At 45.3% G+C, this 16,802-nt stretch overlaps 1 protein-coding gene across 2 annotated transcripts in view; it reads left to right on the top strand.

Annotated features, from left to right (window-relative positions):
- The window catches only part of LOC104481795 (gamma-aminobutyric acid type A receptor subunit rho1), a 28,966-nt gene that overhangs the window by 9,772 nt on the left and 2,392 nt on the right, over window positions 1-16,802 (top strand). Inside the window, exons 2-8 of one of the 2 annotated variants that reach the window (XM_010123139.2) lie at window positions 4,899-4,952; window positions 6,676-6,782; window positions 8,563-8,630; window positions 11,688-11,911; window positions 15,081-15,163; window positions 15,916-16,056; window positions 16,497-16,649. In XM_010123139.2, coding sequence (XP_010121441.2) covers window positions 4,899-4,952; window positions 6,676-6,782; window positions 8,563-8,630; window positions 11,688-11,911; window positions 15,081-15,163; window positions 15,916-16,056; window positions 16,497-16,649 — 830 coding nt within the window. The remainder of the gene's footprint in view (window positions 1-4,898; window positions 4,953-6,675; window positions 6,783-8,562; window positions 8,631-11,687; window positions 11,912-15,080; window positions 15,164-15,915; window positions 16,057-16,496; window positions 16,650-16,802) is intronic. The other variant, XM_010123211.2, reaches the window with a different exon arrangement.

The following is a 16,802-nucleotide window of genomic DNA, read 5'->3' as shown; positions in this document are numbered from 1 at the left end:
CTCCTTCCGCAAAGCATTTCTCTGGGCTTTGGACTACCTCTGTCTTCACACAGACCTGCTGCACCACCTGTCCACCAGCATCTTCTGCTTACTGAGAAGGTCTTCCCAATATATTTGCAAGTCAAAGGCACATTGTGAGGGAACTTCCTGTGAACCCTCTGCCCCAAAACCTCTTTCCTTCCTTTGAGACACAGTCTGAGACTTTCTTTAACCCAGAGAAGTTCACGCATCTCCACGGGCCAGGCAGCATCTCTGCCCTACAGCACTCTGCAGTGAGGGGACACTCCTACTCATCCAGGACTCTCTAGGGTGTCTGTGCCCCAGGAGTCATCCCACACAATGATGAGGCACTGTTTGAGCCTGATGTCTCCTCTCTGCTCTTTCTGACATCTTCCCCTCTGGCCTTATCCAGTGTTTCCTCTTCCTCCCCAACTCTGCCTATCCAGCCTCTTTTCTCCTCAGTTCCACTCAAAGCATAGACTCTATTGCCTATTCAAACTCTTTTTTCCTCTGCCCCACTTTTTCGCTGCACAAATCTTCTGTATGGTTGTGTATACAGCCCCAGTCCCTTCCTGCCTCTCCCCCATTCCCTGACCCAGCACTCCCTGCCTGGTGTCTGCCTTTAACATGATGCTGATGTGGTTTGATCCCAAGTTATTAACTGGTCATAAAACAGAGGGCAAAACAAAACCTAGTCAAATATTTAAGCGTAGGTCTTTAAAAAGACCTTTTCACTTCTCACAGCTCTGTAGTAGTACCAATACACTTTCGCCATTCAGTGTCCTCCCTGTCAAGGCTTTGTCCCATGCAGGGAGTCTGGTTGCCTTTGCTGCTGTCTCCTGACCCTTCTGCCTCAAGCAGCATTTCATCAGGGCCTTGCTGAGCCATGATTTTATGGGCAGACCAAGGAGAAGGCAGCTCCTGCCATTCTCCTGCCCAGCACAGCATAGAGGCTGTGCAGCACAGTGGGTGCAGGATGGGAGGCATCACACCAGCTGCCCACCAGTGTCCACCCAGGGACAGAGAGCCCAGAGCTGAGCGCCATGGCATGGCTGGCAGTGATGAGGGAGCTTTCATCACTTTCATTACTTTCCAATTAAAAGTCCTGCTGAAAACTGGCTCAGCAGGCTCCACACTCTCCCTTGCCTTGCGTCAGTGGTAGGAGAGGCTGTGGGTCAGTTGCACAGCAGCACAGCGTGAGCTGCAGAGCTTGTACCTGACAAAATTAAGCTCATGGTGGTTTCAGAGTGTAGGAGGGGAGAGTCCACAGTCTCTGCACTGGAGAAGGAGTGGAGGCATCAATCACCCAGGCATGGGATAAGCAGAGATGAAACGGGCACCCTGAGTGTCTCTGCCCCAGCCACTGGCTGCCAGGCTTCCTGGGGCAGCGGGTGCCTCTGCTCAGGGTAGGAGGTTTGGGGTCAGCTGCAGCCACGGCCCCTGGCCAAAATGCCACTGGTGATGCAGGTAACCAAAGGGACAGAGATTATGTCACAACCACATCTCAACAATATTTCCTGAGACAGGATCTGTTCTGACATCTCTTCTCTGGTCTGCCGTCTTCTTTGCAGACTGAAGAACACCATGAGGGAGGGAAAAAACAGACTGTCCCAGAATTTCATGAAATCTGATAATAATAACAGTAGTGATAGCCCAGTCTGCCAAACCTGACAGCACCGTTCCTTGAGGATGTCACCCTCTGGACCCAGGAAAGACCATGTGAATCTGGCTCCATTACTTCAGAAACTTACTTTCACTTTTCTCTTGGGGAAAGTACATTAGATCTTGCTTTTTTTTTTTTTTCCTGAAGAATTGAGACTGTAGCTTGATATAACTCCTCAAGGAAGAAATGTTCTCAGATCCTAATGAGATTATTACATGAGAGTGTAAAATAGGTCACTGTCTACTCCAGGTATATTGCCTTCCATAGAGAAAAGAGAATATGATTTATAGGCAGGAAATGTATGTTGCATAAGTAATTACAAACTAAAATGCTAAGATGGATAGCTACTTCTTTCACATGTGCTATGATTGCTTCCAAAAGCTCTTATTTCAAAGACGAAGAATACTGTGGGTTTTTTGGTGCACACTGCCATTTGGAAATGCCTGCTGGAACCTTCAGATGTCACGGTTGGAATGTCTCTTCTGACAAACAGACATGGTTTTGCCTAACCCTGCAACCCTTTTTACTGTGTTGGAGGGATTATAAGTGTCATGATAAATCTCGGGCTTTAAAAAAGAAAAAGAGTAACTGCTTTTTGCCTTGTGTCTGTAGCGATAGTGATGAAAATCTGGTTTTGTTGAAGTTTTTTTTCCCCTAGCTCTCTAAGCTTCAGTTGCCTCATTCCCTGCCAACCTCAGCAAGCCTCAGCCTTTGAGGCAGAGGCATCTCGTGATCCCTTGAAGCAGTGGGGGGATCTAGGGGAAAAATTGTGACTTTGGAGAGGTTCCATTACCATGGTTGATATCAGGGGCCTGAAAGCTACTCTAGCAATGCACAGGGAACACTGTGAATCAACGACACTCTGCTCCAGTTGTTGCTTTTTAATAAAGCGTCTTGGTGAGCTTCATGAGCCATGAAATGCCTTCTGGCACTGTAACGGTTAGGAGATAAATATTGACATAGAGGTAAAGAAAAAAAGGTTGTTCATTATTCAGTGTATTTTACCTCAGGAGTTATCAGTTAGTTTTAAAGACAGTCTGTCACCCCAGTGAAGATAGGAGCAATACGGTCACACTGTGTGGCCGTGGTGGCAAACAGTTGTGCTGAGCGATCTGTGAGCAACATCTGGACCAAATCTCCTGAGTGCGACTGTCCACTGCAAATGCTCAGGGACAGCAGACATGGAAGGGGAAGCTGTAGTGCCTTGCCATTGATTCACAGCCTGAACAGGCAAGCTAACGGGATCCAGTGATGGAGCTGCCACTGATCACTTAGCCAGCAGAGCACTCCCCAGGAAACGGACCAGAAAAGCTGTTTATCGAGTAGAAGGAAATGAGGCTTCAAATCATGGTAACTGGGGACTGATTGTCAACAGGTAAAGATGTTTGGCTGCCACAGGAGGAGGCAGGAAAGTGAGGGAGGCTCAGTAACCTCAGTGCTGTAACAAATGGAGTGGGAGTGGCAAAAAAAAGTGAAGGAGTTGAACAAAAGCACAAATTATCACAGTCCCCTGCCTTGGCTGGAGCATGAGGAACATTTTGCACTGGTTTGTGATAAGGAAATAAAGTTTAGTTTAGAGGCAATGGAGAATCACCTGGAAGAAATAAGTGGAACCACCTAGGTTTGCTGGGTGCAGAGAACGGGGAGGATTTGGCCATGAATCCTTGATGGCTGTGACTTGAAGGCTCCCTTGACAGGCAGCATAGGGCCAGGGCCAACATGAAGCATTAGATAAGCGCTACAAAGAGAAATGAAACTTAGAAATGCAAGAATATGGCCTGCTTCATCCCTGTTTGAATACCAGCATTATTCCTGAACAGCCAAGAGTTTACTAGGGCACTTTAAAGTCGTGTAAGTAGGTCAGCTTGTCACCGGAATCTGCTTATCCCCAAAACACATGAAATTACTTCCTGATGACCAGTAGATGAGAAGCAGGCAGCAGCAAAGACACGTCAGTGGCAGCCCAAGGGCGTATCAACAAGGCAGAAGACTCCAGAAATTGTGTTTTGCATTTTCAAGTGCATTTTGCTGTGAGATGCCCGGGTCCAAGCAGTGCCAAAGAAGCTGCTCCTTGTAGTAGGAACGGTGCTGCGTGATGCAAGGCTCACCCAAACAGTGGTTGCCTGTGGGCTTATTCCCAGGCCTCCTCTGGAAAGCACAGAGCAGATTCTGGACAAAAACCCAGTTTCACTTGCCCAACCCTTTGCTTTAGGGCGAGTTAGTGATACAGCCCAGCATGCCCACCCCTTGTCTGGGCGACATGGAGGTTGTCTGCTTCTCTGTGGAGGCAGAAAGATGGATTTCCCTCCAACACTATCAGTTTTCAGAGAATTCCCAGTCCAGGGAAAAACCATCCTGCAAAGCCTGGGGTTCGGCCACTGCTCACCAAGGGGACGATGGTGCTCAGAGGGTGACACTCATTATTGCAAAAGTAGTTTTGCCACTGTAAATCTCTAGAGAGGAATTTGAAATGTATGTTGATGGGCAAAAGTCTCATTAGTAGTGTTGATTAGCATTAATGTTTATTACAGAGAGAAGTAAATTTCTTAAACTTTTAATTAAAGTTGAGTTAGAACTGTTAAATGTTTAAGACATTACTTTTGCTCAAGCTTGCTCTTACATGGCTAAAAGCAGTATTCTTTCCTTCCATGACAAAACAAAATATTGGCCAAACACTGGAGAGGAGCTTTCTTGACAGCCAGCTGGGGGACAATAAGAAACAAAACCCCAGTATTTCCATAGTTTGGGGTTTTTTTCACCCTGTAATACTCTGAAAATACTTTCTTCTCATGAAAATACCCAGCTGCCTCTGGTGAGTGAATGTAAGGGCTGTGCTCCTCGCTGGCAGACGCCCCTGGGCAGCCCACCTTGGCCCGTGCAGGGCGGCCTCTCTCCGGAACCCTTGACACCCCAGCCATGGGTGCGGGAGGAGGGAGGGGAGCCACCTGCCTAGGACCTCTGCCAGGCAGTCGAAACGGGTGGCATCACACCTTACAAAAATCATCACTCCCCTCCTTTTGCCCTGTCCTGGACGCAAGCCTCTGGCATCCCCAACCTTCACGCCCTGACACAGGCCTTCGGTTAAAAGATGAAAAAAAAGAGGTAAGAGCCATTTTGCACATGTGACAGAAGGTAACGCTGCAGGGACCTAGTGATGTCCTCCCTCCTGATGTCCTCACCCCCCTGCCCATGACTGCCTGTCTCAGTTCTCCCTTTTCCTGTTGTTTCCACGCAGCCGGCCGCAGCGGCAGAGACGGGAGGCCCACAGCGAGGCGCACAAGCAAGGCAGGTAGGTGAAACCCTTTGGTTCCAGCCCTGTCGGCCACATCCCTGTTCCCAAGTGGACACCACTCGAGCACGGCAATTGTATTTAAGTAGGAGTCGTGCCATTAGCAGGATCCAGCAGCCCCAGAGGAAGCCACGTTGCCCAACACCCTCATGGGGGTGGGGTGTGATACCATGGCCATTTTCCATGGCTCCTTGGGCTTCGCGCTGCACTGCTGCACGGTTTGTGTCACCTGTGCTGTGTGAGCAGGTGCCTTGCCTCTGAGTATCCCTTCTGCAGAGCTGGCTCTGCATCACACCGCTCGTCCTTCCCTCTGCCACTGCCAGGGAGAGAGCACCTTCCTGAGCACGGTCAAGCCTGCTCACAAATGTTGAAGGTTTTGTCAGTGCCCCCCTAATATTGCTCCCCCATCTCAGCTGGGTATAAACCTATAAACCCTCCTCAATGAATGCTGACAATGCCACAGGTCTTTCAGAGGCTGAATTAAATCTAAAGCAGAAGTAGAGGACACCTTTTAGGATGCCTGAGGGATGATGCATGAGTAGAAGAACTCACTGATGGAGGTAGACAACTCATCACTCCTAGAAATTATTAAACTGAGACTAAGCATCTTTCAAAGATACTCTGTCGTCCAGGTAAAGCTCTGAGTTTTGGAGAGGAGTAGCTGGTAACACCACTGGTCTCTATTAGGAAATTGTTGTATTGGCTTCTCATGGTACAACTGCCCATGAGGGTGAGAGAAGTATGGCACAGCTAAGCATTATCATTTAGGAAGAGCTTTATCTCAGGAGTATATTCCCCATCAAGTTCTGCTATTGTCCTGTTTTCCTTTAATCCATTTCCGACTTGTCTTGTGTATATTCAGACAAGTGCCTCTCTGAGCATGCCATCTTTTCTCAAATCGAAAACCAGCAAAACCTTTCCTCCTGTTTTTGAGCCATCCTACTGCCCGAGCAGCTGGCAAGCAGCTGGCTCTGAGGGTAGCAAAAGGCTTCACCTACGTGATGGAGTTGACTGAGGAGCTGCTGCCACCAGCATCCCAGCCAAAGCACTGAGGTGCTGAACAGCATTTTGCACCTTGGAAGTGCAGGAGGAGCAGAGCATCCTCCCAGCATTTGGTGCAACCCCAACAGCTTCTGGAATGACCCTCCCAAGCTCTTTAATGCTCAGAGACCTGCTAGGTCTTTAATGCTCCTTTTTATCCTTGTTAGAAATCTGGGGCAGGAGCTAATAATTTTATCCCAAGGTAGGTGATGGCCTGTCTCCTGGCCTGGTTCCCAGCCTGTGTCCATTTTGTTCCTGGGCAATAGCCAGTAGCTTATTTGGTATATTTTTTTCCCTAATTCCTGGCCTTATACCCTGTCATAAATCAATGTCAGAAATGCTTCTCCCCCATTTCCATTTCCCCCCTTACCCATGTACACATTATTTCTCCAGTCCACACATTTGAATTATTATCTCCAAAGTGTGTTATAAGCAGAGATAATTTTACAGAGACAAAAAGTCACAAAACAAATGTTTTCTCAGTGACAGAATTACCACAGGTGCCTAAGCTGTATGTTGAGTGCAGGAATAATTTTTTAGTGACGGACTGCCAACCATTGCAATCAATCTCATGGTTATGGTCTAAGGTGTAAATGGTCTAAGGGGTAATGGAGTGAAGCAGGCACGTACTTCTTGCAGGCACTGCTCAGGGCTCATAGCTGTGCTTCTCTCTTCCTGGTAGTCCAATCCTAAAACGAAGCCCTGACATCACCAAATCTCCTCTGACGAAGTCAGAGCAGCTGCTGCAAATAGACGACCATGACTTCAGCATGAGACCAGGTTTTGGAGGTATGAAACGTGCACATTTGTCACTGTTCCCGTTTTACGCTGTCACTTCTTTATACCGTAACACATACTGAGGTGAACAAGCAGATTGACAAGCAGAGCCTTTTCTGTCTCTAATTTTTGTTATTTTGTGTTGTGAATTTATGACATGCTTGAGGGGATGGGGGTGCAGTGAAATAGACTTCTTCCCTGGATGAGCAAAGAGCATCGTAAAAGGCACAGAAATGTGATTACAGGCAATACAATACTCCCAGTTGTCGTAGTTCAGCCCCAACGGGGACCAGACTACGCAGTCTCTCTCTCACTCCCCCCACTCTCCGAGAGAATAGGAGGAGATTTGACAAACAAAAAAAAAACCAAACACGCGGGTTGAGATTAAACAAAAAGTAAATTTAACAGTAATGACAAGAAAACAATAGAGTGATGGAACACAAATACAGTATAATAGCTCACAACAGATCTCCACATCCAGTCTCTTCCAACTAGGAGAGCCTCCCTTCAGCACCCTCCTCACTTATATACTGAGCATGATGTCAGATGGGATGGAATAGCCCTTTGGCTAATTTGGGTAAATTAACCCCAGCTGTTAGCTAATTAGTTAACTATCCCAGCCATAGGGGCTACCAGCTTCAGTTCTCCACCCAGCTCAGGTAAATATTAACTCTATCCTGGCCAGAACCAGGACACCAGTATTCAGTGACACTGTCTTGTGATAAACATCTGCAAATACACCTTATGTTTATTCCCGGATGATGGGGAAATTCTAAAATTTTGCCTTACTGTGGAACATGTGTGCATAATCAAATCACATACCATGCTTACTGACCTGGCCATTCCATGTATAACCAAAAAGAAAATACTTTGACTGCTGTGTGTTAATGCTCGCTCACAGTTTTGTAGCTGTGTGCAACTGCAACCTAAGCTTTCAGGGAAATGGATGAAGGAGAACGCGTTTTCTTTCAGCCCGTCGGATTAGAGAATGCTGTAATTTATCTACCCTTTCTGGCTGACAGATGGTCATTCAAATCCAGGATACCATTATATACTCTGATGGAAGAAGATTTCATTGCTAAATGCTCAATATACCAAATACCAGCATGTTCAATTAATTTAAAAATGTTTCGGTTTCATAGCAGTCTGCTCATGTGAGTGCTATTTGTCTTGACAGATCTCCTGTACTGTAATTGCCAGAGGTATGTGAGGGGCTGGTCAAAGCCTGGAGGAGAAAGAAAGGATTGAAATCCCTATTACATGGAGTCACAGCCCAACCTTTCCCCTTGGGACCCCCAGGCTCAGTGACACATGCCTGTGTCCTGTAACGCATCCCCTTCCATCACCCTGTCTTTTCCACAGCCAAGCACTGAGTGATGTGAAAGCCAAGTACATGGAGTAGCTCTCAGAGATGCTGTTAGTCCAAGAGGGGAGCAGAAGAAGTGAGAGAAAAATTTGGAATAACCCTCCCACATCCCCTTAGCTGCGCCACTACTGCTCTCCATGTGAATGGGCACTCTGCAGGGCACCTGGCTGATTTGAAATTTTGAAGGGATGTGTGTAGGATGAAACAATAAAAAAAGAAAGTCAGTAATAGGTCAGTCTCATTGCTGCTTGTGATTGTTATTAGGAGATTTTTGTTATGAGCTCTAATTTTTTTTTTCAATTTTTGATTGATTTACTGCTGTTTCTATTTCAGACTGAGCATCTATTTTTATCTCTAAGATATGAAAGTCAGAAGATTACTTTGTCTCACTAGGTTTATACTTCCTCAACTCTTTTTCCCCCTCAGGTCCTGCAATTCCTGTTGGGGTGGACGTCCAAGTTGAAAGTCTGGACAGCATTTCTGAGGTGGACATGGTAAGAGTCACAGGAGGGCTAAGGTCAAATGGGACCTCTGGAGACCACCTAGCCCAAATCTGGGACCTCTGGACACCATCTAGCCCAAACCCTCATGGAGAGCAGGGCTGGCTAGAGCAGGCTGCCCCGGGCCATGTCTGTGGAGTCTGAATATCTCCAAGGACGGAGACCCCACAGTCTCTGGGAGGCAAATTCTGGTTTGATCTGAAACTGCTGACAATTACTTTTATTGACCTCATGCTACCATTTCGTCTCCCTTAAGGCAGAAGGAAAAAATATGACATTTTTCTTTTCCCTGGCACAAAATGATACAACACTGCCAAAAATGGCCCAAAGAACTTGGGTTTTTACATTTTCTTAAGAAGTGATAACACATTTAAAAGCTCTGAGGAGAGCAATTAGTATGTTAGTTTTAAGGCACTTTGATACATTGCAGATGCAGTCTCACTTTGGCCATGCTCTGAGGGGGTCAGGGGCCGGCTAGCTCCGAGGCCGAAGCTATGTAGCCATCCTGAGAGCAACACTGGTTCAAACTGGTATGTCCTGCTCTTGACAGGGCAGCCAGAATGAGCTCAGAGGGGAGAAGTTTCTCCAGACCCTGCCTTTGGCACATCAGCAGTTGTATCACCCCTGCTGTGTGCTGCGAACCAGTGTGAAGCTCTTTCAGTCCTTCCTGCATCCTGACACTGATGCTGAAGCAGGATTTGAGGGGTGTGCAGGACTCATGCTGGTGCTCTGCACAGGCTAAATTCCTTACTGAGCCTTTGTCCTTTGTTTCCTACCATACAATTAGTAATGTGAAAATGATCAATTTTTAAATGCTCTCAAAGCGGCGCAGGTTTTGGTCTTGACTATTTTTGCTGGAGGGACTTTTTTAATCACAAAACACTGGTGAAAGTAAGATACAATTTCTGCAGGAGATTTTCCACAGGCAGATTTTACATGCATACCTGACGTGTAACAACAGACCATGCAGGAGAGCAGGAGAACAGGAGATGGCCCTGCACGTACACCACAAGATCTACACCAATTCACCCTTTCAAAACCCACAGCTTTTCAGACCTACCCGGTCAGAGTACCCCCAGAGTCTCTCAGCAGCTCAGCTTTGGAAGACAAAAAAAAAAAAAATCATGCCCCAATACAGAATACTTTTTGAAATGTTTTGCTGCTCCAACAAATGTATGAAACAACTCTGAAGCTCCCACAGAAGGCCTCAGCTTCTCTGTGCTCTTGATCAACAATGGCCACAAGGTGAAAGAGCCAGTGCCCGGCCTCCTCCCATGCCTAAGCCAGAAGCTTCTCTAACTGCAACAATTTTCAGCTTTTGAGCAGGCTGGGATATCTGCAGTCAGCCAAACACTCGCAGGGTGCAGCATGGTTGCGAAGCCAGGGCATATCAGGGTGCACATTCTACCCCTCCAGCTGTCCCTCCTGTCTTCGGTGCTCTTGGCACCCTGACCATGGGGACTCCGAGTTTTCGCCTCTCCCAGGGTGGTCCCAGCCCTTCTGGTTGAAGAGAAAGTTTGTGAAGGTGGCCAGAGAGCCCCTGAGAGGCTTCAGGACTTGAAAACAAGGGGAAAGAATTTAAAATTTGGGATTTTAAAGTAAAAACAAAACAACACACTATTCATCTTTTAAGCAAGCATTAAGATTTTGAAGGACTTTCCTCTGGCTGTGCTCCTTCTGTAACATCATGCTGCAACACCAAGAAACACAGGAAAAGCACTGTAAGGCCTTGGGTAAAAAAAAAAAAACAACATTTTGGTTATTTGCAAAATAATGATGGAGAAGACTTTATACTGTCAGAACCAATTCTTTTTAACTCACATAGCTTTAAAGAAAAAGGCCACGCTGCATTGCAAGATCATTTCTTGCTTTTCAAATGAAGAGATGTCAGCAACAGAGACCTTCACGTCATCCTAAACTTAAGCTTAAGGAGTTAGATATATCAATCTTTCATTTTCTCCTACTTTCTGATTATTTGCAAGAAATTGGTAAAATAATAGAGGGCATTATAAAACTTCGTTAGGATGTCACAAATCAGATTCTTCTTCTCCAGTTAATTAGAAAATTTATAAATAGCCATTATGGGCCACTGACCCTGAAATTAACAGGGCTTTTGCAGGATATACTGGGCAGCTGTTTTATCTGGAGGAAAGATGGGAAGAAGGAAAAAACAGATTGTTATCCAGGGTTGGAAAATGATTTGTAAACATAATGGGACAGCTAATAGTGTCTCGGAGAAATGAACCAAAGGAAGAGGGACATTATGTGGCTGTTGCTTGGGGAATTTTCAGAGGATGCATTATAAAATATTGTAATTCTCAGTTTAATACCCCAAATCTAGTGTTAATAAATAATTTCTAATGAAAGTTGACAATAATTTTTTTTTCCACAGCAACCATAAGTGTAACTTTATGCAAAAAAGTGAGGCATTGACTTCTCTCTGAAGAACAAACTTCTGTCAATTTATTACTATTTAAAGGATACATTGAACAGAGGGGTCAACATAAAAGGTTTCCCAAAACTATCTTCTTTAAATCTGAATGCAGGGAAAAGGTGTTAAAAAACCCACTATAGAATAGATCAAATGAAAAAGAAGAAATAACATGGTCAGTGGCCTTGGGAGGTGAAGCTGGATGTGGTATAAAGATTTCGAAGAATTATATTTGCCTTTAGTGTAATGATAGCATAGGCTGCAGTTAGCAAATCTCTGCTACTTAAAAAAGACTGCAGAAACCCCCATATTTGAAAATGCTTGGAAAGTGTTGTGGAGAAAAACTCCAAATGTCAAATAATTTTTAAAAAAGACCCCAAACATGTTCAACTTGCATTTCAGACATGGATTCACCACCTGGATGGGCTCTGATTTCTGAACCCAGTAAGTTGGTCTGACCTGAATAATAAACAAGCTGCAGTCGGTCATGTCCCCTGCAGCTCAGGCAGTAGATATGTCTTCAGGAATGGTGCTTTACAGCTTGTGGTTTGTCCCAGACAGGAGAAGTCAATCCTCTGCTGATAAGGCATTAATTTGTGACAGAAGCCTGTTTGTTGCAGGACTTCACCATGACGCTTTATCTGAGGCACTACTGGAAAGACGAGAGGCTGTCCTTCCCCAGCACCAACAACCAGAGCATGACCTTCGATGGGAGGCTGGTGAAGAAGATCTGGGTGCCCGACATGTTCTTTGTCCACTCCAAGCGTTCCTTCATCCACGACACCACCACAGACAACGTTATGCTGCGGGTCCAGCCAGATGGGAAGGTACTTTATAGCCTCAGGTAAAGCTGCATTCGTCTACGTGAGCTATTAGTGGAGCGAGAGAGAAAGCATTTTAATTTATTCCTGTATTATGTTTTTGCATGACTTCACACAAAAAAAAAAAGATAAAAAAGAATGAGTATGCTGAGTATCCACTGACATCTGAGTCCCTCTGCAAGTTCATTAAGTGCCTGTTGCAGGAAGCCAATTTCTCTGCCAATTCTGCTGGTTTCACCAGTGTCCCCTGTATGTGTGGATGGCCCCTGCTCCTGCTGTTGGGAAGCTCTGGCCAGATGTGGCAGTCCCTTGGAACAGTTCACTGGGGGCCAGTGATCCCCATGGGGCACTGCAGAAGAGGCAAAGGACTATCTAAAGAAGACAGCAATGTCTAGTATGAAACAGAAGTCCAGAGCAGCTATAGTTATTCATTTCACTATATAACAGTCTCTGGGCCTAGTAAAATGTGAAATTGCCGTTCCTACAGTAATTATGAAGAAGTATAAATTATACTGAGCACAACTTTAGCTGGATGATAGGCAACGAGATAAACTGAGCATCCTGCAGCACATGAAGCCACAAGCTTCAGAGCAAGGGTATATAGCTCCTGGAGACCCACATGTAAGCCTAAACCCAAACACTTGACTTTTTGACTCTTTGTGCTTTTTGTGCATTCTCATGTGAAAGGCATGAAAGTTCCTTGAAGGAAGGGCACAGGAACAAGTGAGAGTTTTGTCCTCTAGTTTGAAGGGTGATGCTAACCCTGACTTGCTCCCTTATTTCCCAACTGGTGGATCAGCTTTGAGAGGAAGATATTTCCTGCTCCAGAGTAATGCAGGTGTGCGGGTGTCCAAATCAGGGAGGTGATTAAAAACCAATACAGAATCCCACAGGCTGCTCTCAAGGTTTCCTCTGACACCCTCCTCAACACAAACTCTTCATGGGAAACAGGCCAGACAGGCTCAGCCTGTGAAACTTTGTGGGATCTCAGGTGTCAATGAGACACTGAGCCCCTCAGTCCAGCCCATGGGGAGACCTTACTGGGAATGTGCAGCAGCACACACCAGGTCCCTGCGGATGCTGGTCACTGGAAGCAGAAGCACCTCTGAGCTGCTGGTGTTGGGGAGCTGTGAAGTGGGAGGCAAAAGGTGGGGTAGCGGGCTCTACTTAGACACCTACTTTCCTTCAATATTGCTGACCATAAGTCTGAGTATTATTAAACCATAATTTTTCTTTCTCTCTAATTGTTACTTTCATGCTAAGTGAGGGCATTTGTCAGTCTCCAAAAGAAATGAAAATCAATGCTTCTGGGTTTTCTTGGCTGCACCTCCATTCGGTTAGAAAACAAGTATTGTCAAATGACCCATAAAAATCTATTAGAGAGGAAATTGCTGTACAATATTCTGATGCAAGAATGTCGACTTCACAGCAATGAAACAGCAAAATACATGATAAATAAACAAAGCACCAGATAATAGATAATGTATTCTGAAGGACAAAAAAAAAAAGGAAAATCTGACTGAGAGGAGGTCAGTAGCAGCAAGATGCATAGATATAACTGATAGTAAGGTTGCAGAACACATTGCTTGGGAAGGCTGTAGAGGTCTTTAAGGGCATGTTAGACAGCTACCCTAGGAGTGGCAGAGGTAGAGCTGACCCTGCCATGAGGTGTTTTATGATTTTGTGAAAGGAAAGCAAGAAAAGCTATTCTTGATTCCTTGTGGGGTATCATTTTGACAAGAATTCTCTTGTTCTCTGATATTTTTATCTTACTGTTCATTGAAATTCACAGCCTGAACAGTGTCTACCTTCTCATTATCAAAGCTTTTTCTTCACTTAGCGTATTAGACAAGGTTCGGGTGTTCCTTAGGCCTTTGCAAAGTTTGCTCAGGTCCTTAGTACAATAAAAAAGGATGATAAAATGACATAAAGTTCAGCTATAGCATGCATGCCTGTATACTCTTTCATGTAGCTGCATGATGCCAGTCATCTGCATTGCAAGCACTTATGGTTGTCTAAAGAAGACGGGAAAACAAGAACACCAAACTACTCAGATCCTGCCACACGCAATCTTGTGTTTAAACAATTGTCCTGCACAAAATGGTGGCGAATGTCTGGAATAGCAAATTGACGGTGTTTTATTGCTTTATTCAGTGACAGGTTGGAGTGCTTTATGAATGCTGGGGAAGTATGAATGCTGATCTGCCCTTTGCTGAATGCCTTTGCCTGTAGATTATATCTTTTCCCCAGTGTCTGCCTTGTTAAGGTTCTCTGCCAAACTTTGTCTTGTCTTGGAAACCACTGTAGACCTCACTGGCACCTAAACAACAAATTTGAGCCAAGCACTTTCACTCAAGGACTAAATACAGACAGGAAAGCAACATCAGTGGAACCCAGACATGTAAAAGGACTACCAACATAAGGGACTGCATCTTGTTTTTATCATTATGTGACAGACGTCTGTCTACCACTACCCCTGCTATAATTCATTAATTCTTTCCCCATTATGATTTATACTTCCATTTCCATTTGCTTCCCTAGCATTCAATCCAGTTGAGTCAAGATTTATGGACACTTCCAGTGCAAACACAAAATCATGCTATTAAAAACAAGATAATCAGACGACAGCAAGACGACAGCTTTTGATTGATGGGGCAGAGCACTTCAGTGGTCCCTGTTGTGTACCAGCTCCAGCCCTAACACGAGGCATTGCCTGTGCCCTCTGGTGGCTGGTACCCAGCTGTGATCCCAGGTTCTCCTTTGAGTAGCTGGAAATTCACGGTGTGTGGAGAAAGCTACCTGCGTCCTTCGTGGCACTAGGATGGCTTTGATAAATGTAAATTATTTTATCATGCAAAGCATCTGTTGAAAGCACAGATCTCTGCAGAGAGATGTTTGCTGATAGTCAAAGAGGAAAAAGTGCCGTCTCTGCCCCTTCCCATTTTCTTCTCCAATATTTTTGTCCTCTAGTAGCAATTTGTAATGGCCTAACTTTCTAGTAATCGTTTCTAACACTAGTTAGAAATGGCTTTAACTGAAGTGGAATGCCTTTAGCTGAATTGAAAATGTTTATTTTCAGTAGACTGTTACTGGCCAGATAGTTACTTAATAAAAACTCAAACTCCTAGCTTTACTGTTTTTCAGTCACATAAGAAGATAAATTTTTAATGGAGTGGTTTTTATTATTCCTAGAGTTACAGTAACGGCAATGTGCAACATGGATTTTAGTCGCTTTCCCCTGGACACACAGACGTGTTCCCTGGAGATTGAAAGCTGTAAGTAAAGCTGAGGTGTAGGGGAGCTGAGGGCTGCACCCCCATGGGCACCCAAACTGTATTCAATTTCATCAATAATTATACCAATAATTAAACTGCTGCTGTGTTCATGGGAGTGCTAATCACAGTCAGCAGACTTCAACACTAAGAAAAACTCCCTGCCCACATTTTTTTCGCTAGAATTAGATGATGTTTGCAACAGAGCTGTGAGCTGTGTCTTGCCAATGTCCCCAAAAGCCAACCAGGCTGCCCCTGCTGCCACCCCATCCCCAGAGGACCTGGGCCACTTGTCTGCAGGGCAGCATCACAGGCAGAAAGTTTACCCAAGAGTTTTCCCTGCTGTACACCTCAGAGCATTGATAGATTGCTCCACTTGTTACCCCAAGCAAGCTCTTTCCTCTAAGTCTCCTTTTCTTTGCTTCTGATCTTAGGATGTTTCTAAGGGACAATTTTTCAGTTCTGATGTAGTGGGTTACCTGATGCACAGGTTATGTGTGCGAAATTACGATTAGAGAAACAAAAGGGTTTACAAAACACACCAGGCATCAGGACTGAGGGCTATGACAATGAGTTAGTCCATTCTTTGCCACAATCCTACCCATCATCATTGTGGCTCTCAGTTAGGTGGTGGCATTTGGCCTTTCCAACCAGGACCTCACAGGTAGCCTAGAAGGTGTGTGTGCACTTCTGGGCTGTGGGTGCAATGGGAGCTGGCTCAGTGCATTCCATTGAGGTTTGCTCTGCTCCCCTAGATGCCTACACTGAAGATGACCTGATGCTTTACTGGAAGAATGGGAACGATTCCCTAAAAACAGACGAGAGGATATCGCTGTCCCAGTTCCTCATCCAGGAGTTTCACACTACCACAAAGCTCGCCTTTTACAGCAGCACAGGTGGGTGTTGGGAGTGCCTGCCAGAGGGCAGGTTAGGGGAAGAAGGAGTGCAAACCATCCTTTCTTGCCCTTGGCCATGGAGGATTGTCCATTGGGAGGTCTCTCTGTGGCCCATCAGACCTACCTCTCTTCCATGTCAAGGCTGCTGTCCCTGGCACAGACTTCCATCTTGAGGTTATGTAGTCTGGAAAGGCAATCCCTCTTCAAGATCACACCAAGCCTTAACAGGAATTAAGCTCTCTGGGTGGACAGATTATATTATCTTCTACTTTGGTAGTCGATTCATTAAGGAATCTTTTCTGTAAACTGCAATGATCTGTGGTCATTAACTGTGTTTTTCTAAAAGCAATTGAGGCGCTCTTTCCCTGCACAACATTACCTTATCTGAAAGTAGTTTGATGTTGGTGTGACTTCTGTTTTTCCTTCTCTCTGTTATACAGGGTGGTATAATCGCCTCTACATAAACTTCACTTTACGCCGACACATTTTCTTCTTCTTGCTCCAAACCTACTTCCCTGCCACCCTCATGGTCATGTTGTCCTGGGTGTCGTTCTGGATCGATCGCCGAGCGGTTCCTGCCAGAGTCCCTTTAGGTAAACACAATCCTGTAGCCAGCAGACCTAAGAGACAATTGCTGCAACTGTGGCCTTGACCATCAAGACAAAATCCTCTGTGCTACGTGCTGTCCCTGCGTTGCCTTGTGGCACAGAAAGTCAGCTTCTCCTTCTGCAGCATCCTTCAGACAG

This window comes from Chlamydotis macqueenii, chromosome 3 (assembly GCF_036417535.1).
Source record: "Chlamydotis macqueenii isolate bChlMac1 chromosome 3, bChlMac1.mat, whole genome shotgun sequence".
NCBI classification, from domain to species: Eukaryota; Metazoa; Chordata; class Aves; order Otidiformes; family Otididae; genus Chlamydotis; species Chlamydotis macqueenii.
The sequence above is the reverse complement of the archived record's forward strand: the minus strand, read 5'-3'. Positions and strand labels throughout refer to the sequence as shown.